The sequence below is a fragment of the Rhea pennata genome, chromosome 1, assembly GCF_028389875.1.
Source record: "Rhea pennata isolate bPtePen1 chromosome 1, bPtePen1.pri, whole genome shotgun sequence".
Lineage (NCBI taxonomy): Eukaryota > Metazoa > Chordata > Aves > Rheiformes > Rheidae > Rhea > Rhea pennata.
This window is the reverse complement of record NC_084663.1, coordinates 117,684,509-117,708,529: the sequence shown is the minus strand read 5'-3', so window position 1 is coordinate 117,708,529 and position 24,021 is coordinate 117,684,509. Positions and strand designations below refer to the sequence as shown.

At 44.1% G+C, this 24,021-nt stretch overlaps 2 protein-coding genes across 4 annotated transcripts; both read right to left on the bottom strand.

Annotated features, from left to right (window-relative positions):
* Window positions 1-239: 239 nt before the first annotated feature.
* Window positions 240-9,510, bottom strand: SMIM11 (small integral membrane protein 11). Of its 3 annotated transcripts, none has more exons than XM_062598748.1 (4): window positions 9,466-9,510; window positions 7,740-7,846; window positions 3,099-3,207; window positions 240-1,321 (listed from the first exon to the last, which is right to left on the bottom strand). In XM_062598748.1, exons 3-4 carry the CDS (start codon window positions 3,117-3,119, stop codon window positions 1,154-1,156), a joined length of 189 nt encoding a protein of 62 aa, XP_062454732.1. In that variant the 5' UTR covers window positions 3,120-3,207; window positions 7,740-7,846; window positions 9,466-9,510; the 3' UTR covers window positions 240-1,153. The 3 variants fall into 3 exon arrangements, with proteins under 3 accessions (XP_062454732.1, XP_062454715.1, XP_062454725.1); XM_062598731.1 differs by lacking the exon at window positions 9,466-9,510 and adding an exon at window positions 8,837-9,049; XM_062598741.1 differs by lacking the exon at window positions 9,466-9,510 and adding an exon at window positions 8,228-8,484.
* Window positions 9,511-11,805: 2,295 nt separating this feature from the next.
* Window positions 11,806-12,183, bottom strand: KCNE2 (potassium voltage-gated channel subfamily E regulatory subunit 2). The gene has a single exon (XM_062573469.1). The coding sequence runs from the start codon at window positions 12,181-12,183 to the stop codon at window positions 11,806-11,808; it is 378 nt and encodes a 125-aa protein (XP_062429453.1).
* Window positions 12,184-24,021: the final 11,838 nt, after the last annotated feature.

The window sequence follows — 24,021 nt, the reverse complement described above, 5'->3', positions numbered from 1 at the left end:
ACAGACAAGTCCTTGATATGACATAAACAGGAGACTGAAAAACACCTTTGCTTCTGTTGCTTTCTCTATGGGAATGAACCACTTCCTCACAATGGTTATTTCCAGGCCCCATTTCCAGTCACAGTTTCCAATCCCTCCTGCATGAAATAACACAATAATAGATTTGAAATTAAAACTAGCAAAATTTTAAAAACTCAAATTGTCTTCATATATAAGGTAATGAATTCAAAAGTGGAAAGTAAGATTTCCAGTTTAATAAAGAGTAACATTACTTTAACTCTCCACTGAGCTTACAAAAGGCAGGCAGGAATAGAAATTCCCATTTTTCTGCAGAGCAGAGTGAAGAGAAATGAAATGATACAAAAATCACATGGCAAACAATGCAGGGTATATAATCTTAATGCTAGAAAACACTGATTTTGCTAATGGACTTGATCCAATGAGGTGATGATTGCTTAAGCTTATTTTGAAGACAGTGGGAAGCAATTTGGCACACTGGGAATTTAAATCCAAACCTTTCTGAACTTTGGTAATGCTCATTTTGCTCTTTTCTGGAGAAAGATTTCCATAAGATTTCCAAAGATTTCCAAGTATATACTGTACTGTGAATACAGTATGTTACACAGCATAATCTGCAGCATTTGTCTTATCCTGGGAAGCTCCATGGCATGAGATTTGGCCCTGCCAGCTAAACTACCTAAAACTTGTCATATATTGAACTAGCATGGAATGGCTCATCCTCTTCCATTTTAATTACGGTATTTAAGGTCAGGGAGTCCTGTTATTTCATCCTGTCTGACATGCCTTTCATGTACTTTTTTGCTTAACTTAACAACCTCTTCAATGTATCAAGACATCCTACACAACCAATCAGGCATAAAAATTCAGGGAGATAAATAGCAGAAAGAGAATACCATGCTAAGATCTCTGAAATCATGAATCATCATTAACTGTAACTGTATTCTTACAAAGAATGGGCATGATATGGATGTGCATATACACTGAGGCATCAGAGGACACAAATTCTACAAGAACTCAAATAACAGCGATAGTTCTAAATTGCGTAATCCAAACATATCCGAGCTAAAATGTAATGAGATAAACATAACAGTGCCATTATTGAACATCAGGTTGTCAAATAAACTCTATATCTTCAATCATCCTTCTTCTCTGCTTCTTTTTTCAATTTCTCTTCACGTTCCCTCTTGAATTTTTCTTCAATTTTTTTGCTCTGGTACATTTTTACTCCAGCAAATGCTAAGCAAAGAATCAATGTTTTAGCTGCCAAAATGTACATCAGCAATGGGAAATTCTCCAAAGCCTGAAATACAAAACAATATATTTAAGCAGTTACTGGAACACTTGGGCAATTAAAAAAGAATCTACAGGGATGTTATGCAGCTTCCTACAGCAACAATACTATTCAAAGCAGTGATAATGCTTCTGTTCATGCTTCTTTTCTGTAGGAAATTTTTAAGCCAGGCAGATCAACAGCTAGGGAAAAAAGGACAAAAATATGTTCATTTCATTTGAGTCTGTATATGAAATCTCTTTGAATGAGTCTTTGTCCCATTCGTTTGCTTTGAATGAAACAGCAAATGAAATAGCAGCAGGATCTGGAGTTGAAACAGCGAAATAGTTGATTATCTCAGGATAACTGTAAAAGGTGGAAGTCAAGCAATACTTCTAAGTAAGCAATGCTTCTGAACAGTTCTCATGAGTGATGTATCCATGTATCTCAGCCATCAGATAAAATCCCTGAAGATACATTTTTCTTCCAACAAATTTTAATCCATGAGTGTTTTGCAATCAACTTGCCCAGGTATAGATAAATGTCTTTGAACCAGAAGAGAAGCAAAAATAACCTAGCCTCTTTTTTCACATCCAGTGATTCAGTTTCAAGAGTTTTTAATGCTTAGAACTAATAAAATTGCACTAAATGTTTCAACATTATAAAAGTGTGCTATTGTAAATGCAAATGGAGTGGAAAATAACATGCAAATGGGTAGCACTGTGAACTTGGAATATAAATATGATAACAGCAAGACAGGCACCAAATGAAAAGTGTCAATTCCAGAAGACTCTGAAACATCCAGGGTATTAAAGACCCTGGAACATCTCAGCATGCTCTTCCTAAGAGCCTGCAGGACCAGTCCTGTCTTTCAGCCATGCACAGTAGATTCACAGAATCACAGAATGGTTGAGGTTGGAAGGGACGTCTGGAGATCATCTGGTCCAATCCCCCCTACTCAAGTAGGGTCACTTAGATTCACAGTGATGCTTCTTCTCAGCAAGTCTCCCAGTACTCTTAGCTGACCTCCCAGCACCTCACAAAGTTGTTTAGCCATTGTGAAACTACTGGATTTAGAAAAAGCCTATCTGTATTCATACTCAATTGGGGTGTCCCCTTGAAGCATATGTATCAGAATGCTCAAGGAAGGTCTTTCATAACACTGTATCTATGTAAGTTGCATATGTTACCCCTGACATGAAGCCACTCCACACTAATTTTGCAAACCATACCATTCTCTGTGAATCTCTCTACATATTAAAAGTGGCACTCTCCTTTAACCACAGCTCTTTAACACATAAAGGTAGAGCCAAGGCTTGTGGTTAGCGCTGTTTTCACAATAAATGGTTTAATCAAACTTACTAAAACCATTAATACACAAGGTACCAGCTCAAACATCAGTACACTTTATGCATGTGCCCTGCAGAATGTTTATGGTCCCAATATACCAACAAACAGGATGGAGAAACCACTGTGAAGTATTAAGTTGAGGGAAGAATAGCCTCAGAAAAGCCTGGAAAGCCTGGAGGAGAGCAGGACGAAACAGAGCAGACCCTGCCCACAAGCACTGCATTCACATCCAAAGTGTGAGTCTCTAATAGCAGGCGCTGGCATCAGCTTACAAGGGGCTGAGTATGTATGATACAAAATGACAACAGGGGGACCCCAAGCCTGAGGGCCAGAGAGCAAGGTCATTAAATCACATTGATGTAGGCAAGGGACACATCTTTAAACAAAGAACTCACCCAACCACATCTTAAAGGAACTGCAGAAAAATCACTGTTTTATAAATGCAAAACATCCTCACCTTCCAGTTAAACGCCACCATCTTGGCTCTGTAGTGTGAATGATTGTCCCACAGCACCCAATACCGACGAGCGTCACACTTCTAAAGGCACAGATCAGGGCAGAAACATCTTGAAGAAATTAAAATTAAAAAGAATTAGCCAATCTGTTTGTATTCAGCATGTGCACACTGCACCTCTGACAAGCTGATCTGCTGCACAGAGCCCAGCTGTCTGTCAGTCCCACACAACTCAGGAATGACCTACGCAGGTCTTTCTGGAGCTGACTGACAAGAGCAATGCCTGTGTGAGGTGCTGCTGAAGGACAGGGCTTTGACAGGCCCAAGCCAGGTGCCACACTTGCACAGAGGGAAGGCTGCACTTCTACCATGCGCTGTAGATCCCAGCAGCTGCCCAACTGAAAACACAACACTGCCTGCTTTTGAAAGCTTGACACGTGTGCACATCAAGCCGCCTTACTGATGTTTGAGGTCTAGCTGACAGGAACACATTCAGAAGAGTTGTCTTGTGGTTTTTAAGCCCATCTGTTCTGTTCAGAGCCTGAATGCCTAATGAGATCCTAATATCTAGTAGCTTCCCTCTGATTAACTAATAAATTAATTTCTCCATGTAGGCCATAATAAACAACACAGGAGCAAATCAGCTGGTTAGCAGATTCATAGGGTGATGAGGTACTTATCACCAGAGCTGATCTCTGTGGCTGAGAAATGACCAGGGGCCACAGCACCCAGCCATAACACTGCCCTCTGATCTCCGCAGCTGCTCCACTGGTGCTCGCATTGTTTCAGCTGCTGGATTTCAGATTAAGTACATTCCCCTGCTTGACCCCCTCCAGGTATTTCCTGTAAGTGTAACAACAGAGTCATTGTTGGAGAGCAAGAGGAAGCCCTACAGCTCAGTCCAAACCTTCACTGGCAGTTGGACTGAACAAATCACCACTACACCACAAAAGCTGCTTCTGACCTTTCCTCAGAAACCAGGCAGTCAAGTAAGTATTCTTGCAGCTCCTGTACCACTCAGTCAGCTTCTTCACACATACTGACAAGCTCTTATTTCTCCAACAAGGATGACCCCTTCTCCCCTCTGCAGAATCCTTACCCTGCAGAGACTGCCCTGGAGGTATGCCTATGGAGGGATGCCCACAGAAGACCCTAGACTGAAAAGGGGAGGGTCTGTCAGGACAGACTCACTCAGAGCGCATACATGCTCGCCCTAGGCTCCTACACTTTGCTTCTGGCCACTGAGCTAGTCCGATCTTTGGACTGTCCAACATATGTGCTAGGTTCTTACAGCCATGCACGATCCTGCCAGCCAGAGCCCGCTGTTACGTCCCCACCTAGGAACAGTAAGCTTGCTTTTTCCTATCTTCACTCTTTCCCTATCATAGCTTGGGATGCATGCTTTCACGAAGACCTACTTACCAGGAAGCGTAAACTGTGACGTGCAATCATGAATAGCAACAGATTGCCTACAGAGGGATTAGAGGCTGAAATACCTCCCAGGACTTATCGCGTCCTTGTGTGCAGACGTCATTGTGTGCAAGATTCACATCCCTTGCCCAAGCCTCATGCCTCCTGGCATGACTACTGCACCACAGCTTCTCCACCCCTGCATTCCAGTCACAGCAGCAGGGCTTTTCTCCTGCTCCAGCATCAGCACAAGAGTTGGCCATCCATACCTGCAATCTGCTTATAGACATGACTGCCACACTGCTCAGGGAGCATAGCAAAGCTGTTGCATAGCAGAGCAGTTGGGGACCAGGGCAGAGGGTACAGAACATCTATCAACAAAGATGATAGATATCTTCTCTTTCCAAAGAAGTCCTGTGAGGAGCACTTCATAGCTTGGAAATCACAGCCCATCTCATGCCATATGACTCATCACAGGGTATTCCAGGATTATATCCTACCATCAAAGGAGACTCAAGTCAGTAAATCAGAAGCTGCAAGGTCAGCCTCTGTTACCAAGATTGAACTACACCTAAAAAGCGGTATGGCCAACCTGTTCATCAGTATTTGGAATTTACTAAGCTGATCCTGAGTTGCGCCGCTCTCTTCTGTTGATAAAATGTCAGACCAGCTGCACCAACTAGGGTGTTCCCACCTCAAAATGCTGATTGCAATGGGGCTTCACCATATACAGTCCTCACTCTTCTCGTAAATTGCTGTAAATTCTATGGTTCATTTGCAGTCAATTTTGCAGTTGTAAAAAAGCATGAATTCAGTCATTCAAACACACACTAGCATCTGGCTGATGATGCTGAAAATAGGATTTTAGTGATTTTTATGTGCAGAAGAAAGTTTTAGATTCAGCAAATCTTACGAAAGCCCATCTGTGGGGTCTGGTGGCAAGGTATTGTCCAACCACTGAGAAGCAGCATATAATGCATTTCACAGTGTGCACTCCTGGGAATGCTTTCATTTCTGAGTTGATTATTCTAGCATTCAGCACAGCGCTTCAGTAATACTTCTACTCTGCTGGGACATAAGGCCTGATCTCCCTCCCTATATTATGTATCCACTAGGAGTAGCTGCACTTCAGTCAGAAATGATGGGAAACAAAGAAATCCTCTCTTTCCTCTGAATAGCATATTCTTGTCAGAAGTGCTTCCTGTGGGAGCTGAGACTTCTGGAGGTCTGTTCTTATAATGTGTTCTCCTGTTGGAACTGAGCGGTGAAGCCACCACACTCTCTCCACATTGTAATTCTATATTCTATGTTACCAGCCTCCAATGATCACACCCGTCTCCCTATTTCACCTCGCAAAATTTCCAGTCTCTATCTTGATCCAGACCTTATAAAACACAGGTGAAGCCTCTAGACAGAAAAAAGTGGATGGAGTTGGGACGTGTGGAAGAGAGAGAAAGAGGGAAAAGGAGTGAAAAAGACAGAATTCATTTCACATTTGAAAAGCAACATTTATTAGCACTGACATCATCAATTCAAAAGTAAAAAGCTCACACACTGTACTTTCAAGGTTGTGATATCTTAAAAGCAAGCCGGCCAATAAACAGCTAGAGTTTCATATTTGCCTTTTCAGAGACTGATAAGGCAAAGATAGGAGTTCAAAACACATGTACAGTCAGGCATTGTTTGTTCCCAAGAAAACGCAAGTTTCCTTAACAAACACAGCACTAATGGAAATGGAGGCTTGGCTCCATGGAAGGTCAGCATTACCTTCATTCCTAAGCAAGGAGGTCTCATGTTGAGCCACGTGAAAAATAAATAGGAGCACTAGATTCTGCTTGAAGCCCTGCCTGAGACTTTGTGACAGACTCTCCAAAAACAGTCTATCATGTACTCATATGCATCTCTACAGAACAGGGATAAAATTCTCTTCTAAAATCCTTCTCACACATATCTACAGTCTTTTTCACTTGTTTGCATCTTTCAGTCACTAGCTTATTTACCTTCTGCCTTCCTCTTTGAAACAGGGTCAAACTACCAAAGATAGAAAAGGGAACAGAGGTGTACATCGCACACCTCAGTGCTGTACTATTAATCCTCCACAAGCTCCAATCGCAGTGAGGCCTACAGGGTGCAGTGCAGGCAGGCCAGCCTCACATCTTCAGCTGGCCTGAAGAGCTTCTGAGGAAGCGCTGCAGCAAGGCACAGAGCCAGCTTTCAGCTGACACCAGTCCCAGGATCTCCGCACAACAGTGTTGTGCAACACAGACCACCTCTGTCAGGCTAAGGAGTTAGGCCCCAGTCAGGTGGGAAGGCTGTGGTGGAGCAAGGAATTGAATCCAGGTCTATCAGCCATTGAATTACAGCTCTTCTCTACCACAGCAACCACATCACAGCCCAGACATTCACACCATTGTTTGTTTATGTAGTACCAGAATATCAGCTGGTCCATGTGCACCAGAACATGTCTACACAGGTATCCAGAAACTCACAAACCCACTTGAACTGTCTTGGCCGGACTTCTCAGTCAGCCTGCTAGTAACTCAATTTACTCAGTAAAAAAATGGGGCTCGAGATATTCCTCTGTCTGCCCAGGATTTCTGACTATGTCTATTTTATCCACATTGTGAAGAGCTATAAAAGTCATCAGCTGCAAGGCCTCAGAAAGCAGCAAACTACTGAGGTATTTGACTGTATTTAGAATGTAATGATGGCTGAATATATACTTAACTAGAAAAGGGGGTTTGTTCCACTCGTCTCCTCTTGCTGCTTTTTTTAATGTACATATTTCAAGGAACAAGACATATGTTTCACATAGTAGCTGGATGATCCATCATCCTGCATTGGCCTGCTGCATCATGCATTAGATTCAGCATCTTAGGACATGACCACTCCTCAAAAAAAGGAAACAATTGGTAGATGGTAATGTAGTAGCACATAGCAACATGGCACAGCCCAAAGGCTGCAGAGAAATACAGTGGGAGCAACAGTGTGCCAGAGCTGCTGCACTAGGAATTCATCACAAATCACTGCTGTAAGATACAGTAGTTATATTAAGTAAGAAGCTCTCACACTTGTGTACATTTACAGCTCATATGTATCCATAGACAACACAATACTCCACAACAAAATCTATGAAATCACTCCGTTTATACCTGTGTCACTGATAAGGAAATTTCTAAATTAACACCAACCAAAGGAACATCAGAAACATAAAGCCATTTAACATCTTCATACCTGAAGAAGTGGAAATGAAAACACAAATAATTCCTCTGGCAGCACTTCACATGCTCCAAACCCCGGTAAGTAAGCACACAGCAGATGGGATATGTCAAGAATGGCACCTGGATTAAAATCAAACAGAAAAAATGTCAGCAGCATGTCAGGCTGTTCCCCCTTAAGTCCCAGGGCACTATTTCAGCCATGTGCCAGAGTCACTGTAAGTGGCAGGCCCTTGCCTGCTACCAGCGTCCTGCCCGAGGTGGGTTTACTGGGCTGGCGGGCTTCCCCTGTCTCCATCCTGACTCCCAGCTCTGGCCCCTAGACAGCTTCCTAGCCCTGGCAGCACCTGTGCCCAGCACAGCCAGTGACTTGCACACACACCCGAGAAAACCAAAGTTATTTTTTTCAATACATAATAAATTTGGAACCCTTCTATCTACTTGCTTTAGTTTTGTTTAGGAAAGCAGAAAAATCTCAACAGATTCGTAGGCAGTAACACGCACTTTCAAGCAGCTATGCCTCTTACAGTGCAGCAGTGCTCCAGGAGGCAACACAAGGGCTCTGGCAAGCGGCCTGCACCCAGCACATACGCCTCCAGCCAATTTTTAAATCACCCCCCACCCCTTAGATGTGGCTGGAACGGCGTAATCTATTCTGAGGGAGCTTTTGCTGCCACTTCACTAACACTGCTGCTCCCAACATCCGCAGTGGGCATGGGGCCAGCGCAAAGGGAGCACAGGGAGGTCAGTGGGCAGGGGGTGGGCAACAAGGCAGGAGGGCAGGGCAGGTTGGGGGCAGCACAGCACGGCGGCAGGGGGCGGGCAGGAAGGGGCAAGGGTTGGGGGGCAGAGGCAGGAGGGGAAGGCAGGGGGCAGGAGGGGGAGGGGGGCAATCAGTCAGCGGGGAAGGCGGGGGGCAGGCAGATGGGGGGGCAGGCCGGCGGCAGCACAGGCCAAGCAGGCCGGCGGAGGTGGGGGGGCAGCCCCGCCGCTGCCCGCGCCGCGCGTCCCGCTCTGGGCACGGCCGGGGCTGCCGCCCGCCCCCGCCCCCGCCAGCCCCTGAGGCGCGGCGGCGGCTGCCGGCGGCTGCCGGCGGCCGAACCGCGCTCTCACCGTGCCTCAGCGGCCGCCATTGCGCCCGCCGCCCGCAGACTACATCTCCCAGCAGCGGCGGCGGCGGGGCCGGGCGTGGGGCCTGCGCTCGCCTCCCCTGTACGGCTCGCGGCGGGCAGAGGAGAAAAAGGAAAATAAAAAAAGAAATAAAAAGCTAAAAGTGCGGTGTTTGGGGTGCACCCGTGCTGTGGGTCCCCCATGGCGGCCTCCGCCCCCCCTGCCCACCCCTTCCAGATGACTCCCTCATGGCTGTGGTGGCTCCCAGCCTCCCCATAGCCCCTCCTAGGAGAGGAGGGGGCCGGGGGGAAACCTCCCTTTTTCGGTGGAAATCCGTGCCCGGTGCTGTGCCCCCGCTGTACCTCCTCCCCCCAACACCACCACCACCCGGCGGCAGTGCCCGGAGGCGGGAAGAGGGGCCCCCGCGGGGAGGAACCCCCCCCCACCACCACCACCAGGCCCCAGTATTTTGGGGGCAGAGGCTCATCCTGCCCCGGGCGCAACGCGGGGCTGAGCTGTCGCCCACCACCCTTCCCTTCTGTGTTCGGCAGGCAGGTAGCGGTTTCCTGCTGGTTTTTAGGGGTAAATCTGCACGGTGCTGTAGCAGGTAGCACCTTGCACGTGTCACTCACACTGTCCTTCACCTGCCCGGGCGTGTGGACAGCTCGCTTCAGCTGGAACGAGTAACGTGTTTCACGACAGTAACGTATCAGCCCCCTATTTGCCACCAGGCAAAGCAATGCTGAATACTCAGGCTGTGTAATCTGTTCAGGAAACAGCTCTTCGGTGTTTGAGCTGCTGAAACGGAAGCTTTCTGCGGGATAAAGACTTGCCTTCATGGTTTTGTTGTTGTTGTCGTTGTCATTGTTTGTAATATAAAGTTTGCAGTGACTTTAATTGGACCATCCGCCTATGATCCACGCTTACTGGAGACGGTAATACTTGGACGTACATGTTAGGTTTTGTAGCACTGAGGGCAAAAACAGTCCCTGTTCTTAGTTTTGCTATGCGGTGCCACAGCAGTCTGCAAGCAGCCAGGGACACGGCCAGACGCAGAAGCTGCCACCTGTTTCTGAGGGGAGCAGGGGACCAGCCAGTGTTTCAGTTGCTGAAAATGGTAGTGGTACCTGAGCAGGTTCTCTGGGGGTGGCCACGCTCCCTCTTGCACCCTGTGGAAAGCTGTTGTCTCTACCTGACTGCAGCACAGCAGTAGCGTTGCGCCTGGCTGGCCATCAGCAGCCTCCCACCTATTTGGCAGCGTAACATCTGCACTCTTCCAGCCTGTGGGCCCCAAGAGTAAGAGTTAGGGAAACTCCTGCAAAGTGGATGCTGAGCACAACCAAAACAAGAGCTGTGGAGCTGATACCCAAACACAGGTCACCCAGGGGAAGTATAGACAGCATGCACGGTGGAATCAGACTGACCAGAAAACTTCTAGGACCTAACAAGTCTTCACTAACACTCATAGATGGAAATTATTCAAAGGCTTATAATTATGCCAGCAAAACACACATTTGGAGGATGACAGTAACTCAGATGTTAGGTCTCAAGACCAGACTCCAAAACAAGGCAAAGCTTCCCAATAAAAGAGGTCCATTTCTTTTCTTTACAATGTTGTTGGAAATGCAGCATCAGACACGTTTCAGCCAAAACATTCTAAAAACAAATAAGCCCACAAAACAGACACCCAGCATGGGAACTTTTAGCTTAAATGGTTTTCGTCTGGCAAAATGAATAGGAGCTAAACTCAGAGCTTTGCAAAGGGAAATGTATTCTAATACCAGAAGTGCCACCAGTTCTGATTCTAATTGTGCCCTGTGAACCAACATTGCAGTGCTTTGGCAGCACAGGAGAATATGAACCATCTTGGGAGCCCATTTCTCAGCCAGTGGAAACCGGTACCCAATATGGGAAATCCTTATGAATCACAGCATTGGGTCAGCCTTGATAGCTGGCTATAGAAATCTTACCTCTGAAAGCCACATGGTAGGATCTCAGTGTTTTACACTGAGCTCTGGCTGCTGGAGATGTAACCATCGCCTCCATAACCCATCTTTCATCCCAGACAGACACAGCTCTGGAGAACCGAGGAACAGCAGAAGAGCCAAGTTGGGCAACTATGGATTTGCGGGTAGCTGGTGAACCTTTGGAGGCTGCTCTGCACACCCAGCACCCATCCCTTGAATGAGACTGCTAGTTCAGGATCTCTGTTGCTATAAAACAAGACTCTTCAGAAGGCCATGAGTCAATCTTTGCTGCTGACGAATACGGAAGTCAAAATGGGAGCCAGATTATGTCATTAAAACGACAGTTTGAATTGAATGTGTGTAGGTATAGGTTACTTCTTACGATTCATACCATAAGATGTTGTTCAGTCAATAGATGGGGATTTTGATATTTATTTGTACAGTTTTATGTTATTTTTTAAGAGGGGCTTAAGCCATACATTTTGGATCTCAGTTGACACTTCTGACTGCTTCAGAATGCTAGCTATTCTGAGATGGGAACATCTGGATCCACTTCTGGATTTCAAAAATGCTAAAAATTCAGGTTGTTTTTTCTTTTGGTTTTATTTTTTTTGAAGAACAGAATATCAAAGCAAAGCACAATTATGCATTTTTCTTGGATATTCCCCCAAGCAGCCTTGTCAAAGTTGTCATAGGAAACAATAATGTTGATTTCCTCAGCACTCTGACCTGTCTGTTAATTTAACAAACAGTTTTATAGGCATTTATAATTACAGAAAATTCCCTATGTGTGGCTTTATGTGGTGGTCCATGAAAATTAATGATTAATTGTCAATCTAAATATTGCTCTGATCCAGTCATTCCATGCTGATCCATCTGGTCCCACTCAGAATAGGCTAGGTCAAGGAGAAAACCTCATGTGTTAACTCCAGCAAACAAGCTCCCAAGAAGCTGTAAGAAAAACGATTAAACAATTTAAACATCATTGCTGATATTTCCAAAAAGTCAGGGTGATCCAGGACTGTTTTTTTCCCTTGCACCAAAGTTTTCATGGACCACACACTTTAAGTCGTCTCGATTCAGAACCGGGCTTTTATACTTCTCACACCAGTCCTCAACAATGTACTGATGATAGGGGTCATTGGAGTGCTCTCGCCTCTTTGATTTCACAGTGCTCACCAAGATTGCCACGATAATGAAGGAGAACATCCCAATCATTACCATCAAGTAAAGGATAACATAGTCAAAGTTTTCAGCATCAATCTTAGCTTGCAATTCGTCTGCTGCTTCCGTCATATTTTTCCTCCAGCCATTCATGTAAGTGAGAAATGTTTCCTTGAAAACGTCTTGCACCACTTGAGTGAAATTTCGTATTTCAGCCATCCTTCCAGGTTACAGCCACTAAAGACAATATGATATTTATTTTAATTGAATGTGTATATTATAATAGCTATGCTGATTTCTTTTGTCTGCATTATAACAATTAAACAATAACACCTGCCACTTGCTGGTGAAAACTTAGTGCCCATTTTAAAACAGTTGATGATACCCATCTCTGACTGGTACAGTGTGATCAGAAATCTAAGAAAGTCTTACTCCTTTCTACACTCAGGTCATTTCAGTCTGTGGGAGGCAAAAGACTCCTCAGTGAACTTCAGTGACCGTGGGCCCCAGTGATCCATGTTCCAGGGGTCCAAGTGCATGGCCTTTCATACTGAGGCAAAGGGCCAAGTGAAGAGAATGCATTTCACTCTGGACAGGACAGGATAAATGTCGTGTCTCCTAAGGGCTGAACAGCAACCAGCACAGCCACACCAATTCAAGCAGTTGCACAGGATCTCTCAGTGGGGGATGTTACCTTCCCATTTCTTGTTTGGTCTCAGACATTCAATCTGGAGGGCATGCAAACACAAATGCATCTGTGGAGCAAATATTCAGACAGCTAACTCCCAAATGGTAGCCTGCGAGACAAGGTGAGGAACAAGGAGGGAGAGCCCCCATATCTGGAATAACCTCACTAGTCTTTGAGGCCACCATCCTCACAAAGGGGGAGGAAATACTGAGAAGTGCTCTAAAGCCCTATCTTTCCCATGCCTGTTACAGCTATTCCAAAGCTCACAATAATGTGACCCACCTGCTTCTGTAAAGCCATGAATCAGGTTTTCACTCCACTGGAAACATTCCCCTCCAACACACTTCTCCTGCAGAACTCCCACACAAGGCAGGAGTGGCCCAGTTTCATATGGTGCGGACATTCCTGCACTGTCAGGAGCTGCATTTTCCAGTGGTCTTTGTCTAAGGCTGGATTTCAGTGCTGCTAGTAGAGCAGTGGAGGGGCAAAGGGTGGGAGAGGGACCCAGCTGAGGCTTCCAGGCTGTTGACCCTTGAATAAAGCAATGCAGGGGTGGACAACAGCTGCATAGCAACAGATTAATTGTCAATCTAAATATTCCTTTGATCTAGTCACTCCATGCTGATCCATCTGGTCCCACTCAGAATGGGCTAGGTCAAGAAGAGAAACTCATGTACTAACTCTAGCGAAACAGCAACTCCAGCAATAAGCTCTGAAGAAGCTCTGAGAAAAAATGACTATCCTTTTCTGCCTTTCTTACATGAAGAAGAAGGTATGAACTGGTTGTACCATACTAGCCTGCAAAAACTAAAGCGTCTTTCAGGCTGACACTCCTGCATAACAACTGTCCTCCAATCCTCCTCAGTGACCTGCTCAGTGGATGAAGTTGCAGGCTACCAATCCCTACAACATGTAACAAAGCTTCCGCAAAAAGTCACTCAATCTCAATGTGATCTTCAAGCAAGGATGAACCCTTGAGGAGGGACTCACATGTAAGAAATTACTATATCTTTCAAATTTGAATGTTCTTAAGTTTTGCCATCCACCTTTTTCTGCCTGTTGGACCAGCCTCATAATCAGCACTACAGAATAAACATACACACAGGCACATGCGTATATATATGCATATATATATATACATATGCGTATATATCTCTTTGTGCATTTATATAGTTACAGTCACTCAAAAATACGGAAAAAAAGAAAATCTAATGAAACTAATCAAACCACAAAAAAATCCAAATCCAAAATGTCCTGAAACTTTAGAAGTTCTAAATCTCTCTGCCTTTTCTTTGACTCAGAACAAAAATTACTGTGAGGGTTTTTTTGAAAGGAAATGAAGAATTACAAACAGAAACATACCTTTTCTTTGTCCTTCTCCGATGAGATTCACAGTAACAATCAGATTTTAAAACTCCACTGGATAATACTATGATACTCTTGGAGAAAACAGAGATATCTTAAACTTTAAGTAGCCTCCAGCCAGCACAAGGCTGCAAGCACCTGCCTATTAAATAAGTGCATTGTACTGAATGCTTTATGTTTATTTAAACAAAATGCTAAGTCTAATCTCACCTGGAAAGTTAAATATTGGCTGACAGCTTACATCAGTCATCCTGTCAGATGCCAGATACTATTCTTTATGCTTATTACTGCAATTCCATATATTGTAAAAGAGTACTGTCATGCTTTTTAGGGTTAAGTATTGATGCAGCTTGTTCTTTCTTGAGCCAGATAGAAAAAGAGTAAAGAGGAGCTCTACAAAATAATAATAATAAAAATTCTTATGGTTGGTATGGGCACAAGAAGCTGAACACTGAGCTTGGCGTTATAAAAGGCCTGCCAGCCTGCAGGCAATTAGCACCTGGAGGGAAAAACGTTCTGCTCCTTCCACTGGAAAGCTGACAATATGGGTCATTTATCTTCTTTCCTTCCTTCTTTTCTTCTCACATTCCTTCTTTCTCTTTCTCCTGTTCCTTTGTTTCAAGCATCCTCTATCCTTTGCTGTAAGCTCACCCTTTCTCTCCCTTTCCCCTGAATTCCCTATACAGTTTGCCTCTCCTTTTCTTGCACCAGGAACATGGCTATTAGCGACAAGCTCCTCCATGAAGCCCACATTGTGGGAAACAGGTCCTCAAACCAAATCAGGCTGTGTCTCTCTGAGTTGTTCTCTTCCTAGGCCTCACTCATGATCTGGAGCTGGATAAGACAGAAACTGATATAAAAAATCAGAATTAATTAATGTTGATTTTATTTCTCAGCAAATAACACACACTGACACCTGACTGAAACACAGAGTCACACTTCAGAAATAGCAGGGTGTTCAGTGAAATGGTTTTAGTCAGCAATGGTTCCTGGCTATGATTAGGACGTCCAAGGGAGGGGTATTAGGATGGAGAGACAGACCTTTGCAAAATGCTCCATAGATACATGAGAAGGGACAAACACTCCTAAAAATGCTTTCATTTTACACCTAGTCCTAACTAAGCAATTTTCAGAGAAAGCAGTTACACAGAGATAGGTTTGCTTTGAGAAAGATAAAAGCGAACATTGACTACCACTCAATCAACAGCACACATCATAAAAAGGAGATATGCTCATGGTATTGAAAAGTGTCCCTGGGGAAAAAATAATCACTACAGAAGCCCCACTAGTGCCATGCTGCTAGCATTGTCATGGTTACTGCTATCACTTCTTCTGGATGACGCTGTGCGCGTAAACGACTCCCAGCATCAGGTGAGATGCTGGCAGCATTTTCTCTCTGATACTCAGCTTCTCTCTAGGAGTTCCCGCATGCTCCCAGCTAGGGTCCTTAAACTCAGGGTAGCTGGCAATCCACTTCTATTTGCTTTAATGGAACTCGTACTCTGGAGGGACCACTGCAGTCCAGTCTCCTGCATTACATAGTCAGAGAAACACCCTGTTGGTGCCCACTGAATGAAGGCACTGAGAGCCATCAGCATGCTTTTAGAAGACCTCCCAAATGTGAAACCATGAACTCAGCAATAGAAATGATAGAGAAGCCGTAGCCCTGGAGGCTAGGCTGCAAGCAGAAAAGCTTAGGAACTGCCGCACTGGGTTCTCTGCCTATAACCAGCTGAAAGGACTTAGCGCTTCTTCAACCAGCCTCTTTTGCTCTTTGTCCCTAGTCGGTCCTATCTGGCCAATATTTATAAACATAAACTCATATATACTCATACATATACATACACATATACACCTACACATACACACATGCACATCAAAGATGTATACATATCAAAGATATATACATATCAAAGTATACATATAAATATATATATCAAAGATATGTCTATATATCAAAGATGCATATGTTGTCAAGCAGACATCAAGTTTAACTGCTCACTCTGTTCTCAAATAAACCTGTTCTGCTGCATGTCCCACTGAAGACCATATTTGATCTCCAGAGCATTAAGGTGATCAAGAGCAGGCAACATGGAACTGGTTAAAAACAAGAAAGGGTAGCCAAATGTCCTGGTCAAGAAAGGAGACATCCTTAATATTAGTCTCCATTTGAAATGGCAAAAACATAAGGTTCCTGTCTGTGGTGGAGAGAGGTGGTTGAGCCTCCTGTCCTCATCCCAAGAATGGCAAGGTTATGGCAGTTAGGGAAGGTCCCTGACACCTGGCAAAAAGCAAATGTTACACTCATCTTTGAGACAGGCAACAACAATACAGGGAGCTTCAGGTAGGTCAGCCACACTGACCTTCTGGAAATCCTTCTAAAAGTCATTATCAGGCATGAGAATGAGAAGATAATGAAGAACCAAAGGTGACTGGGAATAGTCATCATAGATTTACCAAGGGCAAATGGTGTCTGACCAAGCTAACTGTTTTCTATGACAAAATTATGGGCAGACTCATTCCTTGGATGATGGCAGAGGGGTGGCAGTTGTTTGCCACAAGGCGTTCAACATGGTATCTCAAAATATCCTTGTAGCCAAAGTGGAGAGAGATGATCCTAACATGTGGACTCCAATACTAGCTGGACCAATGTCACATGCAAGATAGAGTAAACATTAAGCCATAGCAGTTTTGGAAATCAGGGTTTATTTAATAACCAGTGAGACTAAGACTTTTACAGCCATCTGCCAGCTCCATCACGATGACTGACCGTTCACCAATGAGGCTGTACTGTGACAGTATCTGCTCTCAACTCTTAGGTGTCCTGGAGCAAGTGAGTCTATCTTGTGACATGATATTGTCATTGGCAGGAAGAACATCACATGTAACCAGGAACAGTTAGATAGTATTTAACACAATTAGTATAAACAACATCACAGTTGGATGGATTTTCACATTAATTTTTAGAAATATGAGAATATAGCTTTTAAGCTTGCTTATCAGAAGGAATGAGTATCCCCTAATACTTAACTATGCCATTTTCCTTCAATATTACTTCTATGCTGGTTAGACCATAAGATTGTACTAGTCACTGTGCCTCTCAAAACCTCTCAAACTTATGTATACACAGGCTTACCCACAGTCTTCTCAACCTTTAACTACTCAAGTACTGATGGCAATTAATTTCTCCTCTGCTTCAAACTTTTTACCTTCTTGATATCCCTCTAGATTCCTTTTGCTACTTACACAATCACTTAAAAGAACATTAGTGAAATCAACAATTTTATCAGTGTGCCTGGTTGCTTCTTGTTAAGTTGTTGTCCTTCACCCTGTAAAAAAAAAAATCAAAAAGACCTATCAAGGCCACCAGGTTATTATAGTTTGGCTTTAACTGTGACTGCTGAAAGCTTTTTTCTCAAGATTACTCAAGGTTACAACTAGCTATTACTTCAGTCTGAGCTGTTTCTTTACGTTGATTTCTCTTGGGACATTTTCCAGTGCCTTCTGTTTTTTTTGTTTTGTTTTGTTTTGTTTTGTTTTGTTTGTTTTGTTTTTTCATAACAGTACTCGTAACTAAAGATGCTGGCTTTTTACTTCATAGGCATTTTTCCTATTTTGAAACTGTGCTTCTAGCCTCTGATCTGCTTCTCATATTCCTGTGACCAGCCTCTGCAGCAGAACCGCATTCATAAGCTACTACCTCTCCCAGAGCTTTGACTTCCATCCCTCAGACATTTAACTCTTTTGCTCCCGTTCACCATTCCCATAAGCAACTCCTTATCATTTCATTTTCTTACTGCATTCACCCCATGGATGATGAATGTTATTCTCTTTGACAGGGTAATATATAGAATTAGGATTTGTACTTTTTCCCTCCCACAGGGATGGTTTTCAGCACACTTGAGAATTTTGGTGTCTTGTCCCATTGAACTTTGGTTGATTTTTTTCCCTTAGTTTAATTAAATTAATTTTGTTTGCAATTTTTTATTATGTAACTGTTTTTTCAACTTTGTATATGATGGTACAGTGTGCACCCTCACCAAATGGGTGTGAGCCTTGGGAGCAACAGTTATGCTTAAAGGTTGGCTGCTATTCAGAGGGCAGATCTTGGCGGACTGGTTCATACGGACTGACAGAAAGGTCATGAAGTTCAATGAAGACAAATGCAAAGTCTTACAGTTGAATGAAAAAAGCTTATCCAAGCATACAGGCTTGATACTGACTGGACAGAAAGCCACTTTGCAGGAAAAGACCTCAACTTGCACAAGTTGAGCATAAGTCAGCAACGAGCCCCAACAGCAAAGAAGTCTTACAACACACTGGTTGGTATTAATGAAACTGTAGCCAGCAGGATGAGGGAAATAATTATTCCCCTCTATTCAGCAATTGTGAGACCACATGTGGAGTACTCTGTCCAGCTTTGAGCTCTCCAGTCCAAGAAATACATAGACATACGGGAGCAAGTTCAGCAGAGGACTGCCAAGATGGTCAAGGGCTGCAGCACATAATGTGCAAGTAGAGGCTGAGAGGAGAGTTTCTTTGGCCTGGGGAAGAGAAGGCTAAGAGGAGACCTTACTGCTGTCTACAACTGCATGTAGAGAAGATGCAGCCAGACTCACGTTGGAAGCTTGATGTGAAATGACAAGAGGCAGCAGACAACAATCAGTAAGAAGGGATTAGATATAAGGAAAAAAATCCTTACAGTGGGGTGTCCAGAGGGGCTGTGAGAGCTCCACCCTTGGAGACTTTCAAAATGAGATTGGATATGCACTGAGCACCCTGATCTACCTTTGAAGTCAGACTGGCCCTGAGCAGAGCTGGATGAGATGACCACCAGTGGTCATCTGGTTTGGTGGCACCAGGATCACCTTCCTTTGGGAAATAGCATTTGCTCATTTTCACCATAAAGTGGGCAGTAGGGGAGAGAACAAAGAAACAACGCCAGAGGGGTATGCCTACTTCACATGTGGGTTGTGTTTGTTGAGGTGAGGGAGCGGGTCTCGGAGTTGACCCATGAGATGCTTGGGCAATGATGTCATTCCACTCAGAGTTATTACTAATGTTTGTCAGGCTGTGTACACATTATGGCAGACATCACTGTATTGGATATATTTAAGTCATTTTTTAAAAACTCTTCATAAGTGTGAAGGCTAGAAACTTATACTAGGAAAAAATGATAGAAGGGAGATAACAGTCAAATAATGGAGAGTCTAACCAAGGAGCTGCAATATCTGTACATCAGTCTGGTTTTGAGTCTGTACACACCCCAACAACTTGTTGTTCAGGAACATGTGTCCATAAAAAGGAAGTTTAGTAAGGCTTTCAACACTGTCTCACATAACATCCTCAAAGACTAACTGATGAAATATGGACTAGATAAACAGTGAGGTGGAATGAAAATTAGATGAACTGCTGGGCTCAGAGGGTTGTGATCAGCAGCATGAAACCCAGCTGGAAGCAAGTCACTAGTAATGTACCCCAGGGTCCGTACTGGAATCAATACTATTTAACACCTTCATTAATGACCTGCATGGTGGAACAGAGTTCACCTTCAGCAAGTCTGCAGAAGGTACAAGGATACAGGAAGAGTGGTGGATATGCAAGATAGTTCTACTGCCGTTCAGAGGAACCTCAAAATACTAGAGAAATGTGCAAACAGGAACATGAAGTTCAGCAAAGGGAAATGCAAAGTCCTATACCCGTGGAAGAATAACCAGTACGTGCTGAGGGCTGACTGGCTGGAGAGCAGCTTTGCGGAGAAGGACATGGGGGTCCTTGTGGACAACAAGTTGACCATGAGCCAGCAATGTGCCCTCATAGAAAAGAAGACAAATAGTGTCTTGGGCTTCATTAGAGAGAGCATTGCCAGCAGGCTGAGGGAAGGGATCCTTCCCCTCTTCTCAGCACTGGGGAGGCCACACCTGGAATACTGTCTCCAGTGCTGGGCTCTCCAGTACAAGAGAGACGCAGACATACTGGAACAAGTGCAGCAATGGGCTACGAAGATGATTAAAAGCCTGGAGCATCACTCATGTGAGTAGAGGCTGAGAAACCTGGGACTGTTCAGCCTGGAGAAGAGAAAACTGAAGGGGGATCTGATCAATGTGTATAGATGTCTGAAGGGAAGACGAAAAGAAAATGGGGACAGACTCTTCTCAGTAGTGCCCAGTGACAGTGCGAGAAGCAACAGGCACAAGCTGAAACACAGGAAGTTCCATCTGAGCATAAGAAAACTGCTGTGAGGATGGTTGAACATTTGAATAAGTTACCCAGAGAGGTTGTGGAATCTCCATCCTTGGAGATACTCAAAAGCCATCCGGACATGGTCCAGCCTGCCCTAGTTGAGCCTGCTTTGAGCAAGGGAGTTGGACTAAGTGACCTCCAGAGGTCCCTTCCATTCACAACTATTCTGTGATTCTCTGAACCAAATTCTGGACAATCTGTTTGCACACATGCAGAGAGGCACAGAGTAATAACAGAACTGAACTTGACCCATATATTTTGGAGCCCTATTACTCTCAGAGTTCACTACTGAGAGAGGAATGTTGGTCCCACAAATGATAAATGCTTAGGCTCTCTAATTATTAGAGTAACTCCAGGTATTCCTCTCTACATCAGAGACTCACAACAAGATGCACAATCTTTAATATCTTTTATAGAAACAATAAAAATAGTATGGACAATGGAGAAGGCCACCTGGAATGATCCTTAGTGACTAAAGAAAAATATGATTGACAAAGCAAAATTACTCAGTCATCACTGAAGAGATAGGAAAAGGATTCAAATGGAAAGTGAATTTTAAACATACTTTGTTAGGCAGCATAAACATAAGCAAGGTTGTGAGAAAAAACTTTGTCTTTGTGAGAGAAGAGTGTGCATAAGAATGCATTTGACATTAAGGGATTCAAATCTAAGCAGTTTCTCCGACACTGAAAACTTGAAAAAAGCAGCGTGGCAGAACAAGTCAGGTCCCAAATGCTGTCTGTGCCTGGGATCAGGATGGCAAAGCAAGTGAGATACAAGCTTGTTATGCATTGCTCCCTTTAGCCCAAGCTACACGGATGGAGAAATCCTGGCTAGGAGGAGACTGCAATCATTCAACTTTGTTGCTATGGTTTTGTGTTGCTGCTGCAAAAGCTTTAGAGAATAAATAAGGGTGTTGTCTGCATACAGTGTTCAAACAAAAAAAGCAAACACTAACATTTTACCATGGCCAACGCTTAACTTTGGGAGTAACTTCAGAAGATTCACTCCTCAGTCTCTTTGAGCTCAGACTTCTGAAAGCAAGAAGGAAAATAAACACCTTTCCAAACAATGACCACCAGAACTGCTTTTGCCTCCATATGATATAGGAAGATAATTCTGAGGGAAGCATTGTCCAACACAATGCAGAGCAGACACTAAATTGATCGTGCTTCTCGCTATTCCTCATCAACTCACCACTAATTCCTGACCAACACGTGTAAGTTGTCTGGCTGAACTGTGCAACATGGCGAGAGACTGGATGTAAGGGACTCAGCAACTCATATCTTCCTAGGACATTAGACCTCCTGAAGCACAGTCTGAGGCTCAACAGTAGGCCCCTCAGCATTTCACCTCTCTCATGAGGAAACCCCATCTTTCCTGTGGCCCTTGAGCCAAAGGGGGCCTGAAATGTAGGTCTGGCTGCAAGCTCCAGGCCTAGCCTGTTCACACCACCACCACCTGAGAACGTACTTCTGAAAGGAGGGAAGAGACATGGCAACTCAAATATATGTGTGTGTGTGTGTGTGTGTGTGTGTGTGTGTGTGTATGTATGTATGTATATGTGTGTGTATATATACATATATATATACATAAATATATATATATATATATACCTCAGAGAAGAAAAGAAACCTGGAGTACCTACATGTATTCCCTCCTAAATACCAGATCATTTTTTACCATGCTTTAGCTGTTATTAAAATACTACTGTCTGCAGTTATCTGAAGGCAAGATCTCACTCAGGGCCAATGTTATGGAATCAAAGGTGATGATAACCACTGTCAGGAGATGTATTTAATCCTGACAGGTATAGTGGAATCTGCTCTTCAGGCGAGAAACTGCAGGTCTGTTTTTTGCTGGGCTATAGCTAGGAGCCAGGAAGTTCTGCAAACACACACACCTCCTGAGTGCACAAGCACACATGATGCCACCCAATGAACCTGCCCTCTGCTTCTCACCCACACTTCCCAGGCCTTTATGGAGAAATATGGGCATTAGTCCAGCCTGTACAATCCAAGAGTTGGAGCTGGTAGTAAAGAGTTGGATGAGGAGTGTAAATGTCACCTAGGTTAGTACAGTGAGGTACTGGCTGGGCTTGCCTGCCCAGTGCTTCCATGGATTATTCCTGAAAACCACTAGCCCTTTGCCTTCAGTAGATTCAATTAGCACCAGTAACAGCATGGAGGTACCACGGTCTAGCCAGTCTCATGCCCTGTCTCGGCCTAGGATCTGTGCCCTTTGCTCTGGGCACCCCTGTATGTCTGTAGCAGTTGCACACTTGACAGCTGCACTCTTCATCCTAAAAATGAAGTTGCATCATGATCCATAAGCCTCAAATGCTCTTTATGTCCTGACATTTGCTCTTATAAACACTGACTTTGTAGCTAAAGACTGATTAAAGAAACGAATACTTTAAATTAAAGAACAAAATAAGACCTGCTGAACATTAAGGGTAGTAATTGCTATTCTCAGATAGAAATATCCTGTGCAGAGAGCCAGTCCAATGTAGGACCCAACTATCATCTGTACCTGCACCTCAGTTGTTAAGTCCACAGCTCTGCATGATGATACATGAATATTTCTTCCTTCTGCAGCAACTGGCCCTTTTGGTGCCTGGGCTGGGGAAACAAGACAGCTCCTTATATGCACAGTAGCGGTCACAGCTATAGAATTGGAGTTTGGCGGGAGAATATCTTGCTGACAGAAGTCACAGATTGCTTGCAGCTCATCTGGGCTGAAGCAGCTTGCAGCTTTTATTGGGGCCAAATGCCCACAGTAACGCTGCCTGGCTTCAAGTCTTGTTGCTGCTACCTTTCATAACCCAAATGCAGAGGGTAGCCTATAAAGTGGACCTAAATCCTAACTCTCTGAGTCTTTATGAAAGGACCATGTCCTCTCCTTTCTTCACACAATGCACTGCTAAACTGTGGAGCTCCTTGTCATGGGACACTGTAGATGCTAATAGCTGGCAAACATTCAAAAGTGATTAGATTGATTCAGAGAAGAAAAATGTATTGAGAGTTTTTGAGTAAAATGGCATCACTCTCTGTCTCAGTAGAGTGCTGAGGGTTGGGGGATTATTCTGGGGAAGCATCATTATCTGCTTGCCTCAGTTTTACGTTCTTTCTTAGGCTTCTAGGTTCTTCCACTCCAGTGACTGATTTCTCCATTTAAAAAAACCTCCGAGCCCTGCTTCGTAAGTAGGGGGGAAAGGCAGAAATGAGGACAGTGGGAAAAGGATAAAAGCACATAGAAAGCAAGCTGATTTTAGAGGACAATACATACAACAAAGGCTGTAAAGGTCACCAGGATACTCCCATCAAATATCTCCTGCTCTGGGCAATAATGTGCAATGATGTGACAGAGCCTCAGATAGGGTAAATAAGCAGAGGGCAGAAGAGCAGCCAGAGTCTCAGTAAGAAGCCCTGGAGCGGCATACGAGGGATCATAACCTGGCACCTTCAGTGCACATGTGCTCCAGGGATTCCCTTTTGCCGCAGAAGGCTAGGTTGATTTGTGATCTGGCACAGGATAGCCATCCTTACGTTGTTATAACCTACCAATCACCAAAGCAGGCTTCAGCCCCAAGTTTAACAGTACAAATGTAAGAGTCAGCTGAAAGTGGGTCAGGACAGATGTGCACAAGTACCCAGGCCTGATACTAGCTGTCCCACAGACTGTCACTCTGGCACAATCCAGATTGTAACTGAACTGGTTCTGCACTCCCGACTCAAGTCAAATCCACAGAAGTCTGGGAG